The following is a 19,562-nucleotide window of genomic DNA, read 5'->3' as shown; positions in this document are numbered from 1 at the left end:
AGATTTTCATATTTTTGAAATTTTTCCAAAATCCGTGGGTTAACCCCTTCTAAAATAATGAGTTTTCGGTAAATGCTTTATATACTGAAGTTTATACTCTTTACTTTTGTTTAATAATTTCAAACCACATTCTGCCTTTGAATTAATGTACTCTAAACTATCTTTCACAATATATAGGAATCATTCTAGTTTTTTAATATTTAGTTTAGTAAAATTTCATATACTGTCTTCATCAATGGAATTAACATTATAAAATCTTTATTCTAGAGAAATGGAGACGACAAAGGTTTTAAAATCTTTGACCATCATCTTATGTCAGTGCTCGATAAAACTATAAACTAAAACCAGATTTTCATATATTTAAAGTTTTTCCAAAATCCGTGGGAAAACACCCCTTCTAAAATAATGAGTTTTCGGTAAATGCTCTATATACTGAAGTTTATACTATTCACTTTTGTTTAAAATTTCAAACCACATTCTACATTTGAATTAATATATTATAAACTATCTTTTATGGTATATAGGAATCATTCTAACTTTTTAATATTTAGTTCAGTAAAATATCATATACTGCCTAGATCAATGGAATTAGCATTATAAAATCTTCATTATCTAGAGAAAGAGAGACCAAAAACTATCTAAACTCTTTGACAATCATCTTATGTCAGTTCTCTATTAAACTATACACTAAAATCAGATTTTCATTTTTTTGAATTTTTTAAAAAAAATCTGTGGGTTAACCCCTTTTAAAATAATGAGTTTTCGGTAATTCCTCTATATACTGAAGTTTATATTCTTCACTTTTGTTTAAAAATTTTAAACCACATTCTACATTTGAATTAATTTATTCTAAATTATATTTCATGGTATATAGGAATCATTCTAATTTTTAATATTTAGTTTAGTAAAATTTCATATACTGTCTAGATCAATATGGAATTAGCATTATAAATTTTTATTATCTGGAGAAACTGAGATTTAAAAGGTTCTAAACTCTTTGAACATCATCTTATGTCAGTGCTCGATTAAACTACAAACAAAACCCAGATTTTCTGATTTTTGAAACTTTTTTCAAAATCAGTGGGTTAACACTTTCAAAAATAATGAGTTTTCGGTAAATGCTTTATATACTGAAGTTTATACTCTTCACTTTTGTTTAAAAATTTCAAACCACATTCTACATTTGAATTAATGTATTCTAAACTATCTTTCATGTTATATAGGAATCATTCAAATTTTTTAGTATTTAGTTTATTTAAATTTCATATACTGCCCAGATCAATGGATTAGCATTATAAAATCTTCATTATATAGATAAACGGAGACTACAAAGGTTTTAAAATGTATGACGATCATCTTATTTCAATGCTCGATCAAACTATACTTTAAAACCAGATTTTCATCTTTATAAAAATTTCCAAAATCTGTGGGTTAACCCATTCTAAAATAATGAGTTTTCGGTAAATGCATTATATATCAAAGTTTATACTCTTCACTTCTGTTTAAAAATTTCAAACCACATTCTACATTTGAATTAATGTATTCTAAACTATCTTTCATGGTATATAGGAATCATTTTAATTTTTAATATTTAGTTCAGTAAAATTTCATATACTGCCTAGATCAATGGAATTAGCATTATAAATTTTTCATTATCTATAGAAACGGAGACAACAGAGGTTCTAAACTCTTTGACCATCATCTTATGTCAGTGCTCGATAAAACTATACACTAAAACCAGATTTTCATATTTTTGAATTTTTTCAAAAATCCGTGGGTTAACCTCTTCTTAAATAGTGAGTTTTCGGTAAATGCTTTATATACTGAAGTTTATACTCTTATATTTTATTTAAAAATTTCAAACCACATTTTACATTTGAATTAATCTATTCTTAACTATATTTCATGGTATATAGGAATCATTCTAATTTTTAATATTTAGTTCAGTAAAATTTCATATACTGCCTAGATCAATGGAATTAGCATTATAAATTTTTCATTATCTATAGAAACGGAGACAACAGATGTTCTAAACTCTTTGACCATCATCTTATGTCAGTGTTCGATGAAACTATACACTAAAACCAGATTATCATATTTTTGCATTTTTTTCAAAATCCGTGGATTAACCCCTTTTAAAATAATGTGTTTTAGGTAAATGCTTTAATTAGTGAAGTTTATACTCTTCACTTTTAAAAAAAAAAATTCCAACCACATTTACATTTGAATTAATGTATTCAAAACTATCTTTCATGGTATATAGGAATCATTCAAAATTTTTAATATTTAGTTAAGTAAAATTTCATATACTGCCTAGATCAATGTAATTAGCATTATAAAATATTTATTATCTAGAGAAACGGAGACTACAAAGGTTTTAAAATCTTTGACCATCATCTTATGTCAGTGCTCGATGAAACTATACACTAAAATAAGATTTTCATATTTTTGAAAAAAATTCAAAATCCGTAGGTTAACACCCCTTCTAAAATAATGATTTTTGGTAAATCCTTTATATACTGAAGTTTATACTCTTCACTTTTGTTTAAAAATTTCAAACCACATTCTACATTTGAATTAATGTATTCAAAACTATCTTTCATGGTATATAGGAATCATTCTTATTTTTTAATATTTTGTTTAGTAAAATTTCATATACTGCTTAGATCAATGGAATTAGCATTATAAAACTTCATTATCTAGAAAACACAGAGACCAAAAATGTTATAAACTCTTTAACCATCATCTTATGTCAGTGCTCGATGAAAATATACACTAAAACCAGATTTTCATTTTTTGAAAATTTTCCAAAATCCGTGGGTTAACACCCCTTTTAAAATAATGAGATTTCGGTAAATCTTCTATATACTCAAGTTTATACTCTTCACTTTTGTTTAAAAAATTCAAACCACATTCTACATTTGAATTAATGTATTCAAAACTATCTTTTATGGAATATAGGAATCATTATAATTTTTTAATATTTAGTTTAGTAAAACTTCATATACTGCCTAGATCAATGGAATTAGCATTAAAAAGTTCTCATTATCTAGAGAAACAGAGGCCAAAATCGATGAATGTTTTCGGTAAATGTTTTAACTACTGAAGTTTATACTCTTCACTTTTAACTGGGCATAATGAGTTTTCAGTAAAAGTTTTAACTACTGAAGTTTATACTCTTCACTTTTAAAAAGAAAATCAAGCCACATTTACATTTAAATTAATGTATTCTAAACTATCCTTCATGGTATATAGGAATCATTCAATTTTTTAATATTTAGTTAAGTAAAATTTCATATACTGCCTAGATCAATGGAATTAGCATTATAAAATATTCATTATCTAGAGAAACGGAGACTACAAAGGTTTTAAAATCTTTGACCATCATCTTATGTCTGTGCTCGATGAAACTATACACTAAAATCAGATTTTCATATTTTTGAAAAAATTTCAAAATCCGTGGGTTAACCTCTTCTAAAATAATGAGTTTTCGGTAAATCCTCTATATACTGAAGTTTATACTCTTCAATTTTGTTTAAAAATTTCAAACCACATTCTACATTTGGATTAATGTATTCTAAACTATCTTTCATGGTATGTAGGAATCATTATAATTTTTTTAATATTTAGTTTAGTAAAATTTCATATACTGCCTAGATCAATGGAATTAGCATTATAAAATCTTCATTATCTATAGAAACGGAGTCAAGAGAGGTTCTAAACTCTTTGACCATCATCTTATGTCAGTGTTCGATGAAACTATACACTAAAACCAAATTTTCATTTTTTGAAAATTTTCAAAATCCGTGGGTTAATCTTTTCTAAAATAATGAGTTTTTGGTAAATCCTCTATATACTGAAGGTTATACTCTTCACTTTTGTTTAAAAATTTCAAACCACATTCTATATTTGAATTAATGTATTCAAAACTATCTTTCATGGGGTATATATGAATCATTCTTATTTTTTAATATTTAGTTTAGTAAAATTTTATATACTGCTTATATCAATGAAATTAGCATTATAAAATCTTCATTATCTAGAGAAACAGAGACCAAAAATTTTCTAAACTCTTTAACCATCATCTTATGTTAGTGCTCGATGAAACTATACACTAAAAACAGATTTTCATTTTTTTTTGAATTTTTTTCCAAAATCCGTGAGTTTTCGGTAAATCCTCTATATACTGAAATTTATACTCTTTACTTTGGTTTAAAATTTTCAAACCACATTCTAAATTTGAATTAATGTATTCTAAAATATCTTTCATGGTATGTAGGAATCATTATATTTTTAAAAAAAATTAGTTTAGTAAAATTTCATATACTGCCTAGATCAATGAAATTAGCATTATAAAATCTTCAATATCTATAGAAACGGAGACAACAGAAGTTCTAAACTCTTTGACCATCATCTTATGTCAGATGAAACTATACACTAAAACCAGATTTTCATTTTTTAAAAAATTTTCAAAATCTGTAGGTTAACCTCTTCTAAAATAATGAATTTTCGGTAAATCCTCTATATGCTGAAGTTTATACTCTTCACTTTTGTTTAAAAATTTCAAACCAAATTCTATATTTCAAACCAAACATCATACCTTGGAGACGTGAGGCAAAGCTTGACAGGATCGGGGTTTGGCTAGATTTCATCATCCAAACGAAAGATTGCTTGACCAGTTTTCCCTTCTTTCTTTCTCTTTTTTTCTATTGATGAGAATAATGTAAATAGTTTAAGAATCTTAACCAAATAAATAAGTAAACGAAATCGAGAAAATAAGATCTTATGACAAAAATAAATAAAATAATAACTAGATTTGCACTAATCCTTACTAGATTATCATCCTTTAACAGAACAGTTACAAGCTGTACCTCCTTTTGAATCTTCTTCCTCTTCCCCTCTCTCAACAACAACAACAATGCAATCAGACTTCAAACATATAAACGTTGTCCCCATCGGCAACGAGTTCTTCGATCATCATCTCCCGTCCACCACCCAGTCCCGCGTTCCCTCCTCCTCACGTCTCAAACTCACCCGTCTCCGCAAACTCCACACCCGCCACGTCACCAACACACACCTCACCTTCTCCAACAAACTCTCCACCATCCTCCGCGACTTCCCTCCCCCCGACGACATCCACCATCTCTACTCCGACCTCCTCCGCCTCGTCCTCGATAAAAAACGTTACAGCTTCTCCCTAGGTCAAGTCCACACCGCGAGACGCCTCATCGCGAACGTCGCTCACGATTATGCTAACCTCGTCGAGTTCGTTGGATCGGGGAAGGAGTGTAAGGCCTTGAGAGCGAGCGCCGTCGCGGGGATGTTTAGCGTTGTGAACGAGATCACTCCTGCGTTGGCTTATTTAGAGCAGGTGAGGCAGCACATGGTGAATCTTCCTTCGGTTGATCCCGAAGCTCCGTCGCTCTTGGTTTCGGGGTATCCTCATGCGGATAACAAGGCTCGTTTTGTTAACGGTGTCGTCGGTTTTAGGACAGAATCTGTGGCTTTCGATGTGGGTTGTTGTTTTGCTGGTTACGATGGTTTGATGAGGTGTCAGGTGATTGATAGGGTTTTGGATAAGCCAGAATGTAATGTTGTTGTCGATGCTTTGGCTCGTCATCTTGGGGATGCGGTTGTGCTGTTCTTTTTGGATGTTTCTGGTTCTTCGTGTGGTTACGGTGTTGCGGATCAGGTTGTTTTTTTGCTCTGCGTGAAGGCTATGTTTGTGGATAGACCTTTGTTGGTTGTCTGCGACAAGAGTGATTTGATGCGAGTATCTGAACGAGATTGGGAACTGATTGAAGAGATGATAGGTGGAATGGGGGAAGACGTGGGTTTGAAGATTAGTGATTTGAGGATTGAAGAGGGTGTTGTCTCTGTGAAGAATGTTGCGTGCGAGAGGCTGTTAGATCAGAGTGGGAGACTGAGTTGTTGTGTAGCTTTGGAGGAAGCTAGGGTATTGAGGAACAAATACATTAGTCCTCAAGAGGTTGATGTTGAACATAGAGTTTCAGACGTTTTGTTTACGCTTGAGGAGCTGGAACAAGAAGTAGGAGAAGAAGAAGATGATGATAAAGGTTCAGAATTGTTTGTTGATCCAGACGTTTTGTTTAGGCTTGAGGAGCTGGAGCATGAAGATGGAGTAGAGCAGTGTGAGAAAGAAAAAGGAGGAGAAGAAGAAGATGATGATTTTGTGATGGCTGAGGAGCGTTTTACAGAGGAGCACAAGGATCAAGTTGTATATATTCGCAAGATTCAACCCTTGCGGATATTAGTAGCCTTTGGTTTTTGTATCCTTGTAGGGAACACTTATGGAGCTGTTCAACAGTGTCTTTCAACTCTAAGCTTTTGAGCTAAAAACTTGTGTTGGTTTTTTTTTATAGTGGAATAACTCTGTCGTGTTGTTCATCTTTTTGATGTTCATTTCTATTTCATGTGACGTTTTGGCTCTTTTACAAGACACGTGTGTTTTAATTAGAAAACTAAATTTGACAAAGACTTTTCAAGGATCCAAGATTCAAATCAATGTAGTAAAGAAAGGATGTCAATCTATCCCTGATGCAATAAGAGTACAAATCAATACTTAATCTAAGTGCAACCAGTTTAGAGAGATGATACGATGCAAGAACCAAACTAAAATGCAAAAAAAAAAACAAGCTTTCTATCAATTAGAAATAATACGACTTATGAGACTAGGCATTTGATCTTAGGTGATTTAAATCTAAACTAAAGATGGCAAACTTTCAATTAAAAGACTTCATTAAGTCTAAAACACTAAAATAAACAAGTTTTTTGTCAAGAATAATGTTCATTTGCTTTAATCAACTAGACAGCAAATATCTTTAAGCTTAAATGACTTAAGCAATCATTAAGAATGAGTCTACTAAGAGCATGTTTATTGATGTACCTTAACTAATTGCTTAACATTAAATACAATTAAAATAAGAGAAAAAAAGAAGAAAAGACAAGAGATGTACCTTATTTAAGGACAACAAGCTACGTTCCTTAGTCCACATGTTGCATAGATTCATTCTTTTCTTTCTTTTTCTCTCTTTCTTTCTTTTTCTGATCGTCCGATTTCTTTTTTTCTTTCTCTCACTCTCTCTTTCTTTCTTTCTTCTCTTTCTCTTTAAAAATTAAGGGACTTTAAGTGGGTCTTACCAATAAACATGCTCTAACTATCTAAACTCTCTTAACATCAAATATCTTTGGTAAGGTAAGTTTAGAATAAGATCCACTTGGATCAGATATTTCATTATACACCTTGTGTACAGGAAATGTCTAAAGCTCTAGATTAAAGGAGTCAACTTTAATCTAGCATCAAGGATATGAAACAAACAAGGAAACATAGAGATCTAACACTAAACACCATAGATCTTCACTTAATCACTCTAATCACACTATCCCATGAATCCAAAAGGTAACTACTCACTAATTTTCATGATTAACCTTAAATCCATGGATTAACCCGCTCTACGAAATTAATTAAGTATAATAAAAGTATATTTTAAATTTAATATAAATTTACAAAATTGGTTTACTTGCAATTGAAGATAATACTAATGTTTTTTTTATTATTCTTGTTAGAAATCACATGCTTGTAAATTTTCTTTTTAATCAATGTAATTATTTTATATTTTAATTTTCTTTTTATTCTATTTTGTTATGAAAGTATGAAAAATGCTTAGAGAAATTGTTTAAATTCAGTACATAAATCAGTGATTATTTCTTCATCTTATACATTTACTTTTTGAATATATTTGTACATTATTCAATTAGTTGGTCCAAGATTCGCAACAAAAACTTGTTTATACTAGATATTTTGCTTAACACTTGTTTGCATTTTAATTTTTTTATTATATCTAATGTATGAATTTTTATTTTGTTATTTTTACTTTTACTTCTTTTTTGTTTTATATTTTTTTTTAATATTATGATATTTGGCATTAGCGTTGTTTCATAACTAAAATTCTTAATAAAAGTGTTGATTGAGTTTTAAGAGCTTTGATGACAATTTTAATATTGGAGGTGTAGATATTTTGGTATGTTTGATGTTTATTTCGATTTCATGTGATGTTTTGGCTCTTTTCTAGGACACATGCATTATAAATTTACAAAATTAGTTTACTTGCAATTGAAGATAATACTAATGTTCTGTATTTTTTATTATTCTTGTAGAAATCACATGCATGTAAATTTTGTTTTAAATCAATGTAATTATTTATATTTTATATTTACATTTATATTTATTTTTATTCTATTTTGTTATGAAAGTATGACAAAATGATTAGAGAAATTGTTTAAATTCAGTACATAAATCAGTGATTATTTATCCATCTTATACATTGATTTTTTGAATATATTTGTACCTTTTTCAATTAGTTGGTCCAAGATTCGCAACGAAAACTTGTTTATACTAGATATTTTGCTTAACACTTGTTTGTATTTTCAAATTTTTATTGTTTGATGGACAATTTTAATATTGGAGGTGTAGATATTTTGGTACGTTTGATGTTTATTTCTATTTCATGTGATATTTTGGCTCTTTGTCTAGGAAACATGCATTTCTTATTAGAAACTAGGAATAACTCGTTTTACGGAATTAAGAATAATAAAATATTTTAAATTTAATATATATTTACAAAATTGGTTTATTTGCAATTAAAGATAATATTAATCTTATTTTGTTGTTGTTCTTGTTAGAAATCACAATTTTATAAATTTTCTTTTTAATTAATGTAACTTTTTATATTTTATTTGTGTTCTATTTTGTTATGAAAGGAAGTAAATAAAAATGCTTAGAAATATTGTTTAAGTTCAGTACATAAATCATTGATTATTTATTTCCTTCTTATACATTTTTTGAATATATTTGTACTTTTTTCTATTAGTTGGTCTAAGATATCTTAGATATTTTGTTTAACACTTGTTTGTACTTTAATTTTTTTTTATTATATCTTATGTGAATTTTTTTTGTAATACCAAATTGTTAATGGCATAGTAGTAGTGTAAAGGAGTTGTTCTGTTGTGTCTCTGATTCAAACTACACTGAGCAAGTGTTGTTCTTTAAAACCAAAACATGAATTATTTTACTTGGTTATTATTGCGCTTGTTATTGGAATTATTATATTACATTTTTGTGAATATAATTATTGTAAGTTTGAATATTAAATGTTTATTTACACGGACAAAAACTTGTTGCAAATAAAAATATATATTTCATGATAACATTTAAAATGACAACATACAAATAATACATGTCAGATAAAAAACCCCAAATATACAATATATATATATATATATATATATTGAATATGTAATAAACAAGAAGATGATGGAAAACCATAAATTTGAAACTAATTATTAAAAACATGTATTAAACTTTTTGCATAAGAAATTGGCAACAGCTTCGGCAGTAGGATTAGTTTTTGGAACAATAAATTCTTCATGACTTGTTAGTTGTTTATTGCAAAATGTTTTGCAAGCTATTTCACAAGTTGTCGGATCTAATTTTCCGGATACTTTCATGCACTCATTAGAGATGCAATGTTTGACACATTTCTCAACATTGGTTGAAAGAGAAACTTGTGCTGAAAGCATCATTGTACATATAGCTATGATCATGAAAATAGTGCATGATATTTTTGAAATATGAGTTTTCATAATGTATATATGTTTACAACAAATGTGAAATGTGTATTAGTTTAGTCTTCCTTAGATCGTGAACAAGATGATTCTGATATTGTGCTAGTCTTGGTGAATTATATAGTAAAAAATGATGAGTATTTTTAGAAGTTTGTTTTAGTTTGTTTGTTATTTCTTTTTTTAAATGTAAATACATCGATTAAATTATATGGAACTTACCTATATTTTGTTGTGTTAGCTATCTAACCAATTTTTGTTATAACAATAAAATTTATCCTTTTTACCAGCAGCAATAAGATATAATTTTTGGTAATTATTATAGTCACATATTTAAAATTTCAATGATATCATAGTATTACATCAAAACTTTGTGATCTAAACTTGAAAAAGTATTATTTTTTTAATTGTGGTGTGAGCACAAAGACTATCTAAGCCGAAGGATTAATCAACACGAGTCCTATTGAAATCCGATTTATCTTGTAAGTTAAAGCGTCTATGGGTGGCTAAAGAGAACCAAACCCAAGGCGAAAACTCTAGCTGTAACTCCTTTACCACTTGGTTATGGTTTTATTTTGAAATTTAAACTTTTTGAAATTTGAAAATTATTTTTTTTTACAAAATTACGGATTTAAATTCTAAATTTTAAAATATCTAAAATATTAGATATATATATATATATAATTTATTCAAATAGCAATAATGGAATATTAAACTATTAACATGTCATATATTGTTAATACATTAGTAGAAAATTATGTATTCCCTCCGTTTCATAATACTTGATGTTTTCCTTAGTGCACAAAGATTAAAAAATTATATTTTTATAAAAATGTATTTTAAAGATATTATTTTAAAATCTATTAAATAATTATAAAGACTATATAATCTAACTGGTTGAATAACTTCCTATTTTTTAAGACGTAAACAAAATAGAATTTAAATTTTTTATTTGATAATATTTTCAAGAGGGAATTTGATAATGAACATGATACTAAAATTATTTAATTAACAAAAGAAGTGTAAACATAATATTGATACAAATTGTAAAAATAATAATTTTTTAAAAAAAAATAATAGTAATTATAAAAATTCTAGAAATTTTATTTTATAAAAAAGGAGATTTCCTTTTCTAAAATAAATTCATAAACAAAAGAGATTTGTATCATGTTTTAAGAACTAAACAAAATAGAATTTTAAAAATTTATGTGGTAATATTCTTAAAAGAGAATTTGATGATGAACATGATACTAAGAAATATTTAACTAACAAAAGAAATATAAAAATAGTATTGATACGAATTGTAAAGATAGTAAATTTAAAATTATTTAATAGTAACTAGAAATAATTAGTTTCTAGTAATTTGATTTTATAAAAAGAAGATTTATAAAATACAATGTTTTATTTTTGAAAAAACCTAACACAAAGAACATTTATAAAACTTATTTAATATGATTTTCTAAAAAGATAAATTTGATGACAAGTATGATGCTATTTAATTAACAAAAATCAAAAATTTAGGATGATGTCATGATTGGTATTTTATATGTGTTTTGTCATATTTTCATGCACATGTTTGATATATATTTTCATGTTCGGTCATAAGAAATAGATAATTATTATTGTCATTGTAAGTTATATTTATATGTGTATTAAACATCAGATAAGTTTAATAAACCAATAAATTAGTACATACAAAATGTATAATATTATCATTGACTTGATTACCCTTATTTAACTTTCAGAATTTTTTTTATTTGATTCTAAGTTTTACTCTGGGTTGGGTTCGGTTTAAGTTTTTATTAACTGGAACTTATGTGTGGTAATGATTTATTATATAAAATAAGTCTCACACAGCACAATGGTAAGCATTTTACCCGATACCCGAATCTGTATCCGAACCCGATTAGAAAAACCCAAACCAAAATCCGAACCAAAATAGCAAAGTACTCGAACGGGTATTGATTTAGAGGATACTGGATATCCGAACTCGAACGAGTAATATCCAAACCTGAATGGATATCCGAAGATAACCAAACATATATATATTTACCCTCATATCTATAATTTACATCTCTCATTTTGTTTAAAATATTAATATCATCACGAGATCTGCTTGGGTATCAAACATTTGAAAATGATTTGTCCTTGGCTAATGGTAACCAGGCCCTATAGATGAGTCTATATTGAGCTTTACATTTTCGGGCCTACATTTATAGAATATATTTTGTAGATTAGAACATAATTAAAACAGTTAATCAATCCAATCAACTCGATTTAACCAAACTTTACTCTAACCCGAGATTTACATTAGAAAATGAAAATTTACACTTGCGAAAGAGTGAACGATCAAACAAAACATAATCCAAAAAGTAAATTTTCAGAATTTCTGAATGAACTTGAAAAATATACAAAAGCAGATGAAAAATCCGCTAAATGGAGAAAGAAATTCCAAAACTAAACAAAAAATCTGATAAACAGAAGAGACATCTGAATAATTCAGAAATTAATCTCTAACTAATCAAGCAGTATCAAAAAAAAATAAGCTAAGAAATCTTTTCTTTTTATGAAAGATGCAGAAACTGAAAAGGGAGAAAGATATGACTTGAATACTTTGATTTTCTATAATGCGGATGATATACATGACTTGATTCCACAACATCGATACCAAATTAGAATAAATGCCTCAGATATATCTTTGCCACGTGTCACATCGTATCTGGTCCGGGACAAAAGGGACGTTTTGGTTTTGGTTCAGGTGCATGAACTTTCATCAACTGTGTGTATATAAGTAGTTGTCTCTTCTCCTACCATTAGTGAATCTACCAAGGAAGTAACCAAATTGATAATAAACTCTTTCTGAACTCTAAAGTTGATATATGAGAATCATGGCGATGAGAAGATTCACCGGTGCAGCGATCAGAGCCTGTTCTTCTTCTTCGGGTTACTTTGCACGCCAACTTCATGTAAGATCTTCCATCTCTCTTCTTTTCAAGATTTTTTGTGTTAATATGGAGAAACACTTTGTTATTGCTCTTTCATTGTTTGTTCAATACGCCTCTTGTACGGTGAGAAATGGTTTGTGTAAGCGTAGAGGTCTTCATATCTTTTTCTGTACGAGTTCACTTAAATTGATGAGATCCAGTTTGTGGTGTTGAAGAATCGATTTTGTTTAGATAATAATTCAGACGTTGCATGACTGTGAAATTAGGACAGTACAACTGTCCTTTCTTATTAGTGATTTATTTCATTTTCCATTCTAGAAGCAATGAGTACATGGTATATCTTTCTTGATTTATTAAACGGCATGATACTTAAGTTGGATGCTTACAGATTTTGGGCCTCTAAACGGTTGGGTTTTTGTATGTTATTACTAATTGAGTGTATACGTGTTAGCCTTCAAACTTGAAACGCAAGTCTTACTTAAAGACATGGTCTCTTTGATTCTTAGATGCTTCAAGTTTGTTTTCATATATATGTATGGCTATGTACAAACTTTATGTTAAATAGTTTTCTGAACTGGTTTATGAAATAGGCTTCTTCTGGTGAGAGCAAAAAGATTGTCGGTGTTTTCTACAAGGCTAACGAATACGCTACCAAGAACCCTAACTTCCTCGGCTGCGTCGAGAACGCCTTAGGAATCCGCAACTGGCTCGAAACACAAGGGCATCAGTACATTGTTACCGACGACAAAGAAGGTCCAGACTGCGGTAAGTACTCATCAAATCCATACATAAGATTTTTTATCACTTAAAAAAATATTATATTATTACTTAGTTATTATTATTTTGGGTCAAAATTATAATTACTATTATCTGATATTCACTATATGCTTTTTGATCCAAAAAAAAGAAGTTATATGCTTTTATATTTATTATTCTCTCTTTTTTTTTAACAAATATCACATCTAATGATATATGTATGACTCTTCTAATTAATGCTAGCTACTCTTATAACTGGCAGAACTTGAGAAGCATATCCCGGACCTCCATGTCTTGATATCCACTCCATTTCACCCGGCATATGTGACTGCGGAAAGGATCAAGAAAGCCAAGAACATGCAGCTTCTCCTCACTGCTGGTATTGGATCCGATCACATTGACCTACAAGCAGCTGCAGCAGCTGGACTGACGGTAGCTGAAGTCACGGGAAGCAACGTGGTCTCAGTAGCAGAAGATGAGCTGATGAGAATCCTGATTCTCATGCGCAACTTTGTGCCAGGGTACAACCAGGTCATCAACGGGGAGTGGAACGTTGCTGGCATTGCGTATAGAGCGTATGATCTGGAAGGGAAGACGATAGGAACTGTAGGAGCTGGACGAATCGGAAAGCTTTTGTTACAGAGGTTGAAACCATTCGGGTGTAACTTATTGTACCATGACAGGCTTCAGATGGAGCCCGAGCTGGAGCAAGAGATTGGTGCTAACTACGTTGAGAACTTGAATGAAATGCTACTTAAGTGTGATGTTGTGGTTGTCAACATGCCTCTCACTGAGAAGACAAGGTAAAATGATGTCAATATCACAAACATGAGCGAGACTGAGACATTTGTTTGTGATCTAACCAAATGGGTTCTTGTTTATGCAGAGGAATGTTCAACAAAGAGATGATAGGCAAAATGAAGAAAGGAGTTTTGATAGTGAACAACGCAAGAGCAGCAATCATGGATAGACAAGCTGTGGTGGAAGCGATGGAGAGTGGACACATCGGAGGATATAGCGGGGACGTGTGGGACCCACAGCCAGCACCTAAGAACCATCCATGGCGTTACATGCCTAACCAAGCCATGACCCCTCACATCTCTGGCACAACCATGGATGCACAGGTAATATTGTTTTCTTTAAAGAGTTAACAAATATAAACATGATAGAATAGCTTTGAAAATAATCAAATATATATATATGTCAATAAATCAAAATATGTTATTGAGTTAATTATAGCTTTTGTAGTCCTAGTAAAATATGTTATTGAAATATATGTGTTGCTTTGTTTGACTAAAAAAACAGCTACGTTATGCGGCGGGGACGAAAGACATGTTGGAGAAGTACTTCAAGGGAGAAGACTTCCCTGCTCAGAATTACATCGTTAAGGATGGTGTGCTTGCTCCTCAGTACAGGTAAGCAGCTTTTACAACTTTCAAGTCTTGTATCCAAAGGGGCAAAACCTTACAAAGAATGAAATAAAATTCTTAATAATGTGTCCCTTTTTCCATTTTAAAAAGTAGTAATAAAACAATAAGACTGTTGTATGTTGAATTTTCCAATGATGAATTGCTTATTATATTTTATCTTCGAGTTGAACCGAACTTTTTAAAGGCCATCGACCCGCAAAAAAATATTTTCGACATAGACCCGACTTGATCCGCACCTGGATTATGGACACACATTGTCGCTGGGGTAACTTGGACGTACATTTGTACAATGTTGGAGAACTTGGGTCCAAATCTGTAACAATATTTATGTTTCTCTACAACTATCTTAATCAATTTTAAATGAGTACTAAAATAATAACACAAGTGTTGTTTTCATTTTCTCTAGATGTGATGGCAATGCTAATCATTCAACTTGTAATTGATCATGAAACAGTGGTTAGATACGGTGACAGCCAACTATTATTCTGTTTCTTATTCTAAATCTGCCCTTGCCCATATTGCAACATCGCATTTTCAGTGTATCAGAGTATGTTCAAACCTAAAATTTATCTGAAAAACATGTTTTAATAAGTTATAAACTTATACTAATTCATCACTCAACCAGAATGTCGACATTTTATTAAAAGATATGTACAATCACTAAAGAAGATTAACTTCAATTTATACTAAAACACATACTAGTAACATGATTCGTATGTTGAATAGAAAATAAATGCTTCTGATCTTCCATCATTGAGTCTTGCAAAAGAAAAAGATCTTCCATCATTGTTAATTGATAAATAGATACCATAATCCCAAAATTCTTTCATCACCAAAATTTGCTATTAACCTTCTTTATCAATTTACTTAAAACCGCACACTATTTTTCTCTAGTCAAACTCAATCTGCCAAATGATTCAAATTATTTATTATGCAGGATCTGTCAAGATTTGAATTAAGTAAGATATGAATTTAAAGCCCTTACACCTACCACATTTCTGTGTATCCGGAAAATGTATGACATGTAGTAATGACATTTTTATCAACACTAGGGATTAGCCCTGCAGACGGGTAGATTTACAATAAAATTATTTTAAATTAAAATATATTTTAATTTTATAAAACATCTAAAAATTATTTTAAATTGAACATAAATATAAAATTTTCTAACATCATACTGTTAAATTTATTAAATTTTGTTGGTTTGACTTGAAAGAACCATTTAAGAGAATACAAAATCTTTTTTTTTTTTTTGAAACTAGAGAATACAAAATCTTAAATACAAAATAAGTAAAAATGAAATGGTTTATATTTATTCTTTTGACACACTTTTTGTTAGAGTTTCAAATTATAATATTAGTACACTAATTAATTTTCTCACGATTATAAATTAATCCACCTCCAAGATAAATAAATTGAAAATATAATGTAATGTGATAAAAATATAAAAATTTATGTTTTAAAGTACTATATAAATATTCAATAACTTTATAGATAATAAATAATATATTTTATTTGAAAATGATGTTTTATAATATATCTTTGTTTCAGTTTATATTATATTTTCAATTTATAATGAAATTTGATTTAACTTGTTTTAGTAATTATGTTTTGTAGATTATTTAAGGTTTTGCTGATTTTTTTATAACAAATTATTTTTTCTGAATTTTTCTCATGTTGTTTGAAAATATTTTTATAGATTAATTTTATAAAGTAATAAAATATTATATTTATAGCAGAATTTTACTTGAGCTTCATACAAAATCATATCAAATAATTTATTCCGAATAAGTTAGAATGAAGCAAACCTTAATTTAACCAAAATAATTTAAATGTAGTATAATCATTAATAATCTGGAAACTAAGATGAATCATGAACCCAGCCGCAAACAAATATTTTCAGACATATTATTTTTTCTTCAAAGATTAAATCAAAAGAAGTAATTCAGTCTTTTAATATTTTTGTTGTTGACTTTTTGTTTGTTTGGGTCATTACGTTGCTGTTGGAAATCAAATTGTTTGACATAGTCGAGAGTTACCGATTCACTTTTTATAGCTTGAATTCTGGTCTTTGTAATTTTCGGAAAATATATATTTTAGTTTTATTTATTATGAAAGTTGAAATAGAAAATCAAGACCATGAAAATATATATTGTGCTCAAATTATATAAAAAAACAAATTTGGTCATTTGCTTGTAATAAAAGCATGTGTCATAACGACTGTCTAGGTTTGTACTGATGACATGTTATTGTTGTTTTTATGCCTCCATAATTTGTCAAGTATCAATCAAGTTTAATGACTCTAATTTTATGGATGGATTTTTGATGTGCTTCCAACAATTGGCCATCCAGATATTGTTTAATTATTTCCAAAGCAATCTTACATTGCTTGACCGAATTCATGCTCTTCCCTCCATAATATTATACCACAAAGATATATAACATTGTCATACAAATCTTTAGCTGCTATGCATCTCTGTTGACGTTTTTTATGATAATACACTATATTCTATTAGAACTGTTAGCTAAACATCGTTCTATTAGAACCGTGAGGAGACGCCTTGTACGTTAGAGCCTTTGCGATCAAAAAACTGTTGGAAAAGCTTGAAACTGAGAGAGAATCTGTTGATATAAATTTTAAGGATATTGTGGGAAGTCTTTCTCATCTTCTTGTTGATGCTTCCGAACCCTACTAATAGTATTTTGGATCTGTAAGGAAGGCGAAAAGCAAGCAAGCGGATGAGGAATTTGCGAGAAAGGCGACGCAGAGAGTGCACAGATCATATGGGTTAAGTTTCTTAGTTCTCTTTAGAGAACAGTTGAGATTCTTGGTCATTTAGAGCAAGTGTGGAGCTCTTGTTGGTTATTTTTCTGTACTTTGCGCTGATGTTCTGTTTCAGACTTTGTGTGTTGGTTATGTCAAGAGAGAGAGATTGGGAGATTGAGAGGAAAACAAAGAATGTTTTGTTTGCAGATTTCTAATAAAATAAGATTTCAATAACTCATAAAAATTGTTGGGGATGTTCTTAATGTCACAATAAGGAAATCTCAATGAATTTTATTAGGCTTGGCTCTGAGTTCCAGAAGATTTTGGTTATTGGTGAGAAATCTCGCACCGGCTGAAGTGTGAGAATATGATTATTAAGTCTGTCAAACAGCTCGATTGGTAGAGAAGATGCACTTATCAGAGAGCCACAGTGTCACTTGACCAAACCAGATTCAGCTTTCTATGGGACTGCATCCCTAGGTGTTTCCTTGACTGTGATCTTCTAGTTCATGCTTCTTGGGACTGGCCAAATCGACAAATCAATAGTTTGCATTTCCTGTGGTTGATCCAAGTTCCAACTGAATCTTGCAAGTTTACAAAACTCAAGACTATATGATTAAATGATGTAGTTTGTTTTTATTAGCAAAAAGATTTTTATTTTCATAAAGACTAAGTATGTACACTCAGTTACTCTCCTTTACAACTCTCAACAATCAATCATGAATGATTAAAATCAAATGTTGAATTGAAGAAAACCAAAACCAGATTCTTGCAGAAAAAACTATGTGAATCGAATAACATAATTTATCAATTCTTGTTCTTTTTTTAGCTTCTTGATCCTCTTCAACCATATGAAGAAGATCCTCATCCGATCAAACAGATATAAGCGCATCAATATCTTCTCCGGTAACTGATACTTGATTGTATACGGATGGTTGCACAGATCATTAGTCTTGTGCATCAGTTCGTTTAATACAACATGTTTTCATATGAAGATGATATGAATCTCACCTCCAATGTATCTAAGCTTCCCATCACCAGGTCTCTGTAAGATCCTTCCACAGAAGCTACAAAGAAGCTTAAGGATCTCCGGCATAAAAACATCTGATGCAGTCATCCGAGGCTCGATCTAGAAGACAAACACACTACTATACCTGATATATCTCAGGACACGAAGTCCTACCACATACCTCAGAGGTTTTTCCTAAAGAGTACCCATTCCGATTATGCTCAGCGAAAGTGGCTTAGATGCTAACTTGAGAGATTTTTGGTTGTTGTGAGAAATATGGGAAAGAGATGAGTATTATAAAAAACCTTAGAAGGAGGAAGGCGAGAAGAAACCATAAATGAGATCATGAGAGGATTCATTGATCAGAGACGGAGCGGTGTGTCGATTGATCCGTTGAAGGAAGCTGAAACGATGAAGTAGGAGATCGTGAAAGAGACGCAGCGACATTGTCATACGGTTTGTGCTGATTGGGCTTTGGCCAACTTATTCTAATTACGGACCAATAAACGCCTTAAGGTGGTCCGATGGGCAGAATCTCACAGACCAAAAACAGATAAGCCAAACCCAAATGTGACGTGGATAAATTAAAGCTTTCCATTGGACGATTTTTCAATCCTAGGTGGACGCCCTAAATGATGAGAGTATCTATATTATTAAAAGGGAAATACACTTTAAAAACGTCCCTTAGTTTTTCAAGTTATTTACAATGTTTGTCTTAGTCAGTTTATTAAATGTGTCTTTATCACTCTGTTTATTTATAGATAGTCTCTATTTTAATGTTTGTCTTTTTCAATTTAGTTAATGTGTTGTCCTAAAACAAAATTTAACTTTTCTTGTATTAAATAAATTCCGATATTATATATTTGTTATCATAAGAAAAATCTAGGATATTAATTTCGAAATTATTTATCGTCGTAAAATAAAATTTAACTTCCATTCTCTATTAAAATAATTTCAAGATAAAATTGAATTTCCCTTTTCATCTAAACCAATGTTTATTCACCTCACATAGA

General features: G+C 29.9%; 2 protein-coding genes and 1 long non-coding RNA gene across 3 annotated transcripts; 2 read left to right on the top strand and 1 right to left on the bottom strand.

Moving 5' to 3' along the window:
* The first annotated feature begins 4,830 nt into the window (after positions 1–4,830).
* On the top strand, positions 4,831–6,370 carry LOC108858006 (nucleolar GTP-binding protein 1-like). The gene has a single exon (XM_057010517.1). It carries the CDS (start codon positions 4,919–4,921, stop codon positions 6,350–6,352), a length of 1,434 nt encoding a protein of 477 aa, XP_056866497.1. The 5' UTR covers positions 4,831–4,918; the 3' UTR covers positions 6,353–6,370.
* A 6,093-nt stretch (positions 6,371–12,463) lies between these two features.
* LOC108861500 (formate dehydrogenase, chloroplastic/mitochondrial) lies at positions 12,464–14,947 on the top strand. Its single transcript, XM_018635374.2, has 5 exons — positions 12,464–12,608; positions 13,178–13,352; positions 13,606–14,146; positions 14,230–14,467; positions 14,649–14,947. The coding sequence occupies exons 1-5, from the start codon at positions 12,522–12,524 to the stop codon at positions 14,760–14,762; spliced, it is 1,155 nt and encodes a 384-aa protein (XP_018490876.1). The 5' UTR covers positions 12,464–12,521; the 3' UTR covers positions 14,763–14,947.
* Positions 14,948–18,127: 3,180 nt separating this feature from the next.
* On the bottom strand, positions 18,128–19,112 carry LOC108859572 (uncharacterized). The gene is made up of 2 exons (XR_008934499.1): positions 18,855–19,112; positions 18,128–18,744 (listed from the first exon to the last, which is right to left on the bottom strand). It is a non-coding gene; the product is annotated as an uncharacterized LOC108859572 (long non-coding RNA).
* Between the last annotated feature and the right edge of the window lie 450 nt (positions 19,113–19,562).

The sequence above is a fragment of the Raphanus sativus genome, chromosome 5 (assembly GCF_000801105.2).
Source record: "Raphanus sativus cultivar WK10039 chromosome 5, ASM80110v3, whole genome shotgun sequence".
In the NCBI taxonomy this organism is placed as follows: domain Eukaryota; kingdom Viridiplantae; phylum Streptophyta; class Magnoliopsida; order Brassicales; family Brassicaceae; genus Raphanus; species Raphanus sativus.
The sequence above is the reverse complement of the archived record's forward strand: the minus strand, read 5'-3'. Positions and strand labels throughout refer to the sequence as shown.